The sequence below is a fragment of the Astatotilapia calliptera genome, chromosome 17 (assembly GCF_964374335.1).
Source record: "Astatotilapia calliptera chromosome 17, fAstCal68.1, whole genome shotgun sequence".
In the NCBI taxonomy this organism is placed as follows: domain Eukaryota; kingdom Metazoa; phylum Chordata; class Actinopteri; order Cichliformes; family Cichlidae; genus Astatotilapia; species Astatotilapia calliptera.
The window spans coordinates 1,063,330-1,072,500 of NC_137438.1; the positions used below are offsets into that span (position 1 = coordinate 1,063,330).

General features: G+C 49.7%; 1 protein-coding gene across 5 annotated transcripts in view; it reads left to right on the plus strand.

Annotated features, from left to right (window-relative positions):
- Positions 1-9,171, plus strand: part of sbf1 (SET binding factor 1) — a 54,158-nt gene that overhangs the window by 33,762 nt on the left and 11,225 nt on the right. For all 5 annotated transcript variants that reach the window (XM_026148105.2, XM_026148106.2, XM_026148108.2 and 2 more), the window contains 16 exons: positions 314-391; positions 570-683; positions 1,557-1,685; positions 3,904-4,002; positions 4,095-4,302; positions 4,540-4,652; positions 4,754-4,903; positions 5,315-5,383; positions 5,479-5,640; positions 5,736-6,001; positions 6,357-6,529; positions 6,618-6,691; positions 7,441-7,633; positions 7,704-7,831; positions 7,918-8,093; positions 9,056-9,171. The exon at positions 9,056-9,171 is cut by the window's right edge and continues 21 nt beyond it. In XM_026148105.2, the coding sequence (XP_026003890.2) occupies positions 314-391; positions 570-683; positions 1,557-1,685; positions 3,904-4,002; positions 4,095-4,302; positions 4,540-4,652; positions 4,754-4,903; positions 5,315-5,383; positions 5,479-5,640; positions 5,736-6,001; positions 6,357-6,529; positions 6,618-6,691; positions 7,441-7,633; positions 7,704-7,831; positions 7,918-8,093; positions 9,056-9,171 (2,248 nt within the window). The remainder of the gene's footprint in view (positions 1-313; positions 392-569; positions 684-1,556; positions 1,686-3,903; positions 4,003-4,094; positions 4,303-4,539; positions 4,653-4,753; positions 4,904-5,314; positions 5,384-5,478; positions 5,641-5,735; positions 6,002-6,356; positions 6,530-6,617; positions 6,692-7,440; positions 7,634-7,703; positions 7,832-7,917; positions 8,094-9,055) is intronic.

The window sequence follows — 9,171 nt, forward strand, 5'->3', positions numbered from 1 at the left end:
AGCTGCTCAGCTGTCCTTACACTTAGCCAGATGAATTTGTTCTGAGCCTAAAAGCTGTAACCAAGGATGATGTGTGTCTGCACACTCTGCCACTGACTTACTCTTCTTCTGAGCTTTCCCAGATGTTGTTCACATCTGACAGGAAACTTTGCACCTGTGTAGTAAATGTGCTTTAACCACGTAGTCTAGTGAATACAAGCTCAGAGCTCCATCACTCTGAAAACGGTGAGTTTGTGCTGTTGTCCGTATCAGCAGGAATCAGCAGCAGAGACTTGTGGTCAGCAGTGATGGACTTTGTTTTCTGTTCCTGCAGGTTTTGGATCCGGAGCTGGAAGTTGCCGATCATGCATTCCCCCCACAGTCCACGCAACCCTCTGCTCTCAAAATCCAGGCAAGGAGTAAACTCATGTAGTGATTCATACGCTGTAATTACACAACACCAGCATTAGTGTTTTTGTCTTATATCGATGGCATAAGAGGTGGTGGAGGTCATAAACTCTGGCAGGTTCAGGCTTCCAGACTCTTTCAGTTCCTCTGTGTGACAGTCGTCTTTACTGTGTGCGTTTCAGGACAAGGAGATCCGAGCGGTCTTTCTGTGGCTGTTCGCTCGGCTCTTCCAGGGCTATCGCTGGTGTTTACATATCATCCGCATTCACCCAGAGCCTGTGATTCGCTTCCATAAGGTACAGGAATGTCCTGGCACAGCACACCGCTGTTAATGTGCATCCAAGGAAACAAAGAACAACAACAACAATCTTTATTTATAGAGCACATTTAAAAGCCAAGGGCATGCCAAAGTGCTTTACATAAAAGAATAAAACAATTAACACTATAACATCAGAGTCATATAAGTGTGGAATTATGTTCACAGGTAAAAACCACTAATAAGAGTAAACTATAGCACATAGCTATAGCAAAGTAAAGCTGTACCATCAAACACAGTGATAGAGAACATAGACAACGCAAGACAAACAGAAAAATTAATAGAATAACTCACTGCAAACAAGGCCAGGATTTAACTGGTAGAAAAAGCAAGTTCAAACAGATATGTTTTAAGCTGTGATTTAAAAGATTGAATAGAATCAGACGCCCGGATGCCAATCGGGAGATTGTTCCACAGCTCAGGTGCAGCTAGAGCAAACGCTCGATCACCTCTAGACTTCAAACGAGATCTGGGCTGAACCAACAATGACTGTGAGGAAGATCTTGAAGCCCTCGCAGGAGCATATGAGTTTAAGAGTTCCTTAAGATAGCTTGGTCCTGTGTTATTAGTAATTTTAAAAGTAAGCAACAGAATTCTTAATTGAATACGAAATTTCACAGGCAACCAGTGCAGATCAGCAAGGACAGGAGTGATGTGAGCAAACTTCTTAGTTTTAGTTAGAATGCGTGCAGCGGCATTCTGGACTGTCTGTAATCTATGTAGAAGGGTAGAGTGGAGACCAAAATAAAGTGAATTACAATAATCTAGCCTTGACGTTACAAAGGCATGGATGAGCTTTTCCAGGTCATTGTGTGGTCAAAGAGTCTTGATTGCTGCTAACGTTTTTCCACAGGCTGCCTTCCTGGGCCAGAGGGCGCTGTCAGAGGACGACTTCCTCACCAAGGTGTTAGACGGCATGGCGTTCGCCGGCTTTGTGTCGGAGAGAGGTCCCCCCTACAGAGCCACCGACCTGTTTGATGACGTGAGTCTTTCAACACAAACATCTACCCGTTCGCTCCTGTTTGTGCGATCGCAGAGCACAGTAGTTCATGACAGCTACGAGTGGAAAAACGTGTTAAGCTGACATGTCAGCACATGTTTGAGTCTCCTCTGGGAAGAAGCAATCAGCCAGGAGGCCGTGCAGCATGTGGCTCCCAGGACTTACCTGTGTGGAGGCAGCTGATAGGTCGATTTGAAAGGATTTCCCCCCAATAACAATGTTGTTGTTAAACATGTTTACATTACTGACGGTGCTCAGACAAAATTCTGGGACATGGTGGGCCACGAAGGATACGCCGACCCATCCTTCAAATCTGCTTCTTCTTCTTCTTCTTCTTCTGCTTCTTCTTCTTCTGCTTCTTCTGCTTCTTCTTCTTCTGCTTCTTCTTCTTCTGCTTCTTCTTCTTCTGCTTCTTCTTCTTCTGCTTCTTCTTCTTCTGCTTCTTCTTCTTCTTCTGCTTCTTCTGCTTCTTCTTCTTCTGCTTCTTCTTCTTCTGCTTCTGCTTCTTCTTCTTCTGCTTCTTCTTCTTCTGCTTCTGCTTCTTCTTCTTCTGCTTCTTCTTCTTCTGCTTCTTCTTCTTCTGCTTCTTCTGCTTCTTCTGCTTCTTCTGCTTCTTCTTCTTCTTCTGCTTCTGCTTCTTCTGCTTCTGCTTCTTCTTCTTCTGCTTCTGCTTCTTCTTCTTCTGCTTCTTCTTCTTCTGCTTCTTCTTCTTCTGCTTCTTCTGCTTCTTCTTCTTCTGCTTCTTCTTCTTCTGCTTCTGCTTCTTCTTCTTCTGCTTCTGCTTCTTCTTCTTCTGCTTCTTCTTCTTCTGCTTCTTCTTCTTCTGCTTCTTCTTCTTCTGCTTCTTCTTCTTCTTCTTCTGCTTCTTCTGCTTCTGCTTCTTCTGCTTCTGCTTCTTCTGCTTCTTCTTCTTCTGCTTCTTCTTCTGCTTCTTCTTCCAGCTTGTACATGCAGTGCTACCACCTTCTGTTTCAGTCTGTTACTACACTCTTAAATTTCAGGATCTTACAAAGCTTCAAACGACGCATCGGCTATTTTGATAGTCGACGTAATCGTGACTAGTCAACAAGTGTGGCTCAGGCGGTAGAGCAGATCAGCTACTGACTGGAAGGTTGGTGGTTCGATGCTTGGCTTCCCCAGTCTGCCAAGTATCCTCGGGCAAGAAACTAACCCCCCGCTGCCTTCTAATGAGTCCAGCGGAGTGTGAATGCTTAGATTGCACTTAAGTATAGAAGGAAGTGCTTGTATGAGTGGGTGTGAATGTTGTATAGAGGGCTTTGAGCACTCCGGGAGAGTAGAGACGCGCTGTATAAGAATCAGTGCATTTACCATGAACAGCTGTCACACAAACCTTTACTGACGTAACTGAAAACGTTCCAACCTGGTGCACCGATGACACGATTAGGGCTGCTCGATTATGGCAAAAATGATAATCACGATTATTTTCACTGAAATTGAGATCTCGATTATTTGACGATATTTATTTAACCCTTACGACCTACCATAGAACCAAGTCCGCCAGAGCTTATATTATATTTTTACTGATTTTGGAGATACACCAATTTTTATATACTGCAGAAAAAACGAAAAACAATCCTATGATGCAAATTTGCAAAGAAAACAGCAGGTGCATCAAATAAACTATTTCCAGCAGTGAAGTTTGAGTTCTAAGCATCCCAGCAACTATTCAGAAAAGTCAAACATGACTTATAAAAACACCAGTATAGGCTTTTAAGGCCTACAAGTAAAAAAACTACATTTTCCGTGAAAATGACGTCACTTCCAGTTTCGGACAGGAAATGGCGGACATGCGATCGTTCGCGCTGACGTCTGTTTCACTGTGGGAAGTGTTACGAACAGCTGATCGGATCGGCAAAGCGTGTTTCTGGAATATTATGTTTTTGTTCCTGCAAGAGCTTTTTATGCAGTTTTTGCAAAGCTATATGTGGAAGGAAACCGTGACCGAGGACAAGCTGATGGCATCAGATGTAAGTACAACTCCTCCGGTTTCATATGCAAAAACAATTATTGCGCTAGCTTACACGGTTCAGGTTCTACAGGGATTTAAAAATAGTTACACAACACGGAGCGTAAAATTTGATTAATTGAGCAGCCCTAGACACGATCGTTGGTCACTGAGCACAGTGTGGCTCAGATACGGAAGAAAGCTACTAACATCACTGCTGTCCTCTTTCTACAGCTGGTAGCAAACCAGGTGGAGCGGATACGACAAGAGGAGGCCTGTCCGCACAAAGTCATGAACCATGCCAAGGAGGTTGCAGAGCAGCTCTTCAAAAATGTGCGTTTCATCGATTGAACTTTCTTACGGTTTCTGTTTGTCGCCATTCCTCCGTTCTTCCTTCAACGATCGCCGTCTTTCTGTTTTCTCAGGAGAATCCCTACCCCGCTGTGGCCATGCACAAAATCCAGCGACCGTCAGAAAACAGTCAGAACAACGCACAGAATCGGGCGCCGTTCCCCATGCTGGACGACGTAGCGGTGCAGCTGTTCATCGATCACGCTGCTGCCAAGCTCAAGACCGCACCTCCCGCCGTCAAGCCGGAGCTCAAGAGCATGGTGCCATCTGGGCCGCCGCTGGGTGAGCTGTTCTTAGCATGCACGTGACCCGACTGCAAACTCATATCGGCCGAAGCCTCAGTGTGGTGAAACTGTAACGTGAGGTTAACTGAAGGCGGCCAACACCCGCTCTGAGTTGGCGCTGACCCTGCTTACGTGCATCTTAAACTTCCTGTGTTAACCTCATACAGTCTGACAGTGCGTGCGTAGGAGGCGTAGCTTCTGTGCTGTGGCGAGTCTGACGCCCTTTGCTCCACAGGAGATATCGTGGACAGGAACGGCAACGTGATGGCGAACAGCGCTCGCAGGCTGGAGGTGGTCAGGAACTGCATCACGTACATTTTTGAGAACAAAATGCTGGAGGCCAAGAAGGTAAAGACGCGTGTGTGTCTGTGACGCACTCACAAACTTTGTTCGGTCTGCAGGCTGTTTTTGTGTGTTGATCGTGGTCGTTTGTCACGTCGTCTGTGCAGCTGATGCCAGCAGTGCTGCGGGCGTTGAAGGGTCGGGCAGCTCGCGTGTGTTTGACTCAGGAGCTCAATCAACATGTCCTGCAGAACCGAGCTGTGCTGGATGACCAGCAGTTTGACTACATTGTGCGCATGATGAACTGCACCTTACAGGTGAGCCGGCACACAAGGGGCCTGATAGTGTCGAAGCACACCACGAGGACGTGCCTGTGGGCGTCACAAAACAAGCCGCTGAACGGCATTATGGGAAGTGTTCAGAGTGTGACCCATACTGACATCAGGTGGCAGCTTTGACTTCCTCTAGAATGGATTCAGCCTTGTCAGAGTGAACAACAGTAACAGCTGTGTTACTGTTGTTCACTCGTCAGGTTTCCACAGCTGCAGCTCGCCGACCTGGCTGTTGCCAGAGCAGATGCTCTTAAACACGAGCCGCTTCTTCTGTTGGAGGTGTATACAGGCTGATCACATGTCATAGAAGTCTTTGCAGGTCAAGCGTGAAGCCTCACACACGTCTCTGTGCTTCGTTGTTTTGGAGCTCAGTGCTTTCCTGCTCTTTCTGTTCAGGACTGTTCACACATGGATGAACACGGGATCGCGGCGGCGCTTCTTCCCCTGGTCACAGCCTTCTGCAGAGTGAGTGCATCCTTCCTAAAATGAGAGTTCGCCCACACTGTACAGCTTGAGGTGTTACTGAGCCTGTGATTGGACGTCTGTGTTCTGTCTGACAGAAACTGGGAGCAGGCGTCACCCAGTTTGCCTACAGCTGTGTGCAGGAGCACATGGTGTGGACCAACATGCAGTTCTGGGAGGCCATGTTCTACAGCGACGTGCAGAACCACATCCGACACCTGTACCTGGAGACGGAGGACGGAGGGCAGCACAACAACTCGGTGAGCAGAGCGCCCGCATGTCCCATGCTCCGCACACGTGATTAAAAGTTCACCGTCTAACTGACGGAGCTTTGTCCATCCTGATGTGTTCTCAGGAACAGCACGTCGCCTCGGGCAACAGAAGGGAAATCGGCGCCCTGGAGCTGGCGTCAGAGCAGAGCCGGCTGTGGCCGACGCTCAGCAAAGAAATGCAGATGGAGCGCGTGCAGAAGGAGGAGAGCACGGTATTCAGCCAGGCCATCCACTACGCCAACAGGATGAGCTACCTGCTGCTCCCGCTGGACACCAGCAAGAACCGGCTGCTGCGGAGCTCCGGCCTCGGAGACGTGGAGAGCGTCAGCAACAGCTACGTCACAAACAGGTAGGAGCGCCCGTCTGCCCACAGAGGGCGCGCCCACAGTACAAACAACTCTTTAGAAACATGTTTTTATCTTCACACAATCCAGCTAAGCATGTCTTAGTGTCATCAAACACTGTCACACTCAAAGCGGCTGATTGGCTGAGACATAAAATGTCTGTTTTTGTCACATTCACTTTGTGTTTAGTAAGACAGGCTTTTATTGTGAAATCCCAACATCTGTCTTTAAAACAGAGACCGTTCCTTTTATTCTGTGACCAGCACGCGCATCGCCCATGAGTGTGGAGTTATTGTTTACATCGAGTTGTTCGATCAGCTGGGGCTTTGTCCGTGCTCAGAGCGTGTGTTTGTGTTGCAGCATTGCAGGCAGCATGGCGGAAAGCTACGACACGGAGAGCGGCTTCGAAGACGCAGAGAGCTCAGACGTGGCCAACTCTGTGGTGCGCTTCATTAACCGCTTTGTCGATAAAGTGTGCAACGAGAGCGGCGTGACCAACGAGCACCTCAAAGCTCTCCACGCCATGATACCAGGTATGGACGAATCGCCGCGTCTGCCTCGTGTCAGCCACACGCATGAAGCACTCGAGCCTCACGCTGTCTCTGCACTCTCACTCTGCAGATATCGTTCAAATGCACATCGAGACGTTGGAAGCAGTCCACAGGGAGAGTAAGAGACTGCCTCCCATCCAAAAGGTAACCAATTCATGTTTTTACATCCCACTGGACAAAGGCCATGCAGAACCCCAACCGGCCCCGCCCACTCCCCTCTTCACCAATCCCTTCAGCTCAGGCTCAAAGCGCCACGGCAGGTACGTCTGTCAGCTGCAGACAGAAGCGTGTGACTCGCAGCACGCCGGAGCCGTGCATGTGGGGTGTGCGGTCTGCTATCTGAGGCCGGAGCGGCTCTCCCAGGGCCTTCAGAGCTGCGTGCCTTCCATCTGAAGGGTGCTGTTCATGATGGGCGGCTGTATGTGAGCTTGATCCAGGAAGGGCGCCCTCCATCTCTGCCCTGCTCTCGCAGCATGCAGGGTCAGGCGAATAACAGCTGAACTTGTGGCTCAGGGTGTTATTGCGACACGCTACCAAAGCTGTAATTGATTTCCGCTCTTTAGAAACCTCCCAGGCCTCGCCGGAGGACAGGAAGTGATGTAAGGGTCTAGAGGAAAAAGCCAGCTTCTTATTTGCTCTTGTTCATCTTCAGCAGTCGGCCCACTGAGACCATCGCTGCACATTGTGACATGTTTCTCTGTGTGTCTGTGGGCTCATGCACTGGTGCAGGTTGCCCTCAGCACGGGTGTGAAAGCATGCAACGGTTGCAGTGGTTCTTTAACAAAGTGTGTTCCTGTGACTAAGATAACCACATGTAATTGTAGATGTCTGTCGGCCATGTTTGGCTGTGATGTCGTAGCACGGGGTCATCTCTGTCGCTCTCTGTCTTTCAGCCCAAGCTGCTGAGGCCGACTCTGTTGCCTGGCGAGGAGCTGGTGATGGAAGGCATGCGTGTTCACCTAATCCCCGATGGGCGCGAGGAGGCCACGGGGCTAATGGGAGGTCCGCCTCTACTGCCAGCGGAGGGCGCCATCTTCCTTACCACGTACCGGCTCATCTTCAAGGGCACGCCCACCGATCCACTGGGTAAGAGGAATTTTGGCTGCAGCTCTGTCGATTGTCCCGTTCTGTCGCTGACCGCGGTGTCCTCCTGCAGTTGGAGAGCAGGCAGTCACTCGCTCCTTCCCCGTCGCCTCCCTGACAAAGGAGAAGAGGATATCGGTCTCGTTAACGATGGACCAGTTTGTCCAGGAGGGGCTCCAGCTGCGGTCCTGCACCTTCCAGGTACCTTCCTCAGAATCACGCCGATCAGCTCTCAGCCAAACTAGAAGCTGGCGCTCTGACCTCGTGTTGTCTCTGTCTCTGTGTAGCTTATGAAGATTGCCTTTGATGAGGAGGTGGCGTCCGATCTGGCGGAAGTTTTCAGGAAGCATTTGCACAAACTGCGTTACCCTCAGCATGTGCAGGGCACCTTCGCCTTCACTGTGGGTCAGAGTGGCAAAATGGTGGTGGAGCACAAGACGAAGGACAAGAACCAGTCGCTCAAGTAAGTGTGGAGGGACTGAAGCTGACGCTGTGAATAGAAGGAGAGCGCCATCAGTCGTGTTAGATCACTGACCCGTCACTGTGGGTGGGCCAGCAGGTGACACAGCTGTAACATCAGGAGCGTCAGTGCTGAGACGTTCAGGTTTACCTCGAGCTCCTGAATGTTCATGCAGGACCTCGGATACAGTTGATGCGTTCCATTTGCACCAGGAACGCCCCCTCAGCCCCGCCCACCCTGACATCACAGTCCACACCGGGTTTAGAAAGCTTTCTGTCTCTGCTGGTCTGTGGGCACAAGCTCCCTGAGCTTTCATTGGTCTCTTATTTAAAGTCTCAGCAAGCTTTCAGTGACACACACAGACACACGCACACAGACACACACACACGCACACAGACACACACGCACACAGACACACACAGACACACACAGACACACACGCACACAGACACACGCACACAGACACACACACACACACACACACACAGACACACGCACACACACACACACAGACACACGCACACACACAGACACACGCACACACACACAGACACACGCACACACACACACACAGACACACGCACACACACAGACACACGCACACACAGACACACACACACACAGACACACGCACACAGACACACGCACACACACACACACAGACACGCACAGACACACGCACACACACACACACACAGACACACACACACAGACACACACACAGACAGACACACACAGACACAGACACAGACACACAGTAAAGAGACTATGAGGAGTGCAGGAAAAAGGCTTTTGAATAATTAGTCGGTGGACCACAGCGGCTTCCTCTCTGCACTGTGTGCTACAAACCCTCCATTCACTGTCTCTGTGACACAACATGACGCACAAGTGCGAGTCGATTCATCAGGAGGCCCACGCCGAGGCCTGTGGCTTATTTCAACGTCGTGTTCCTTTGTTTGTTTCAGGACTCTTTCCAAGAACCTGGTGAAGAGTGCCAAGAGAACCATTGGCCGCCAATATGTGACCAGGAAGAAGTACTCTCCTCCCACCTGGGAGAACAGGAGCAGCTTCCAGTCAGAGC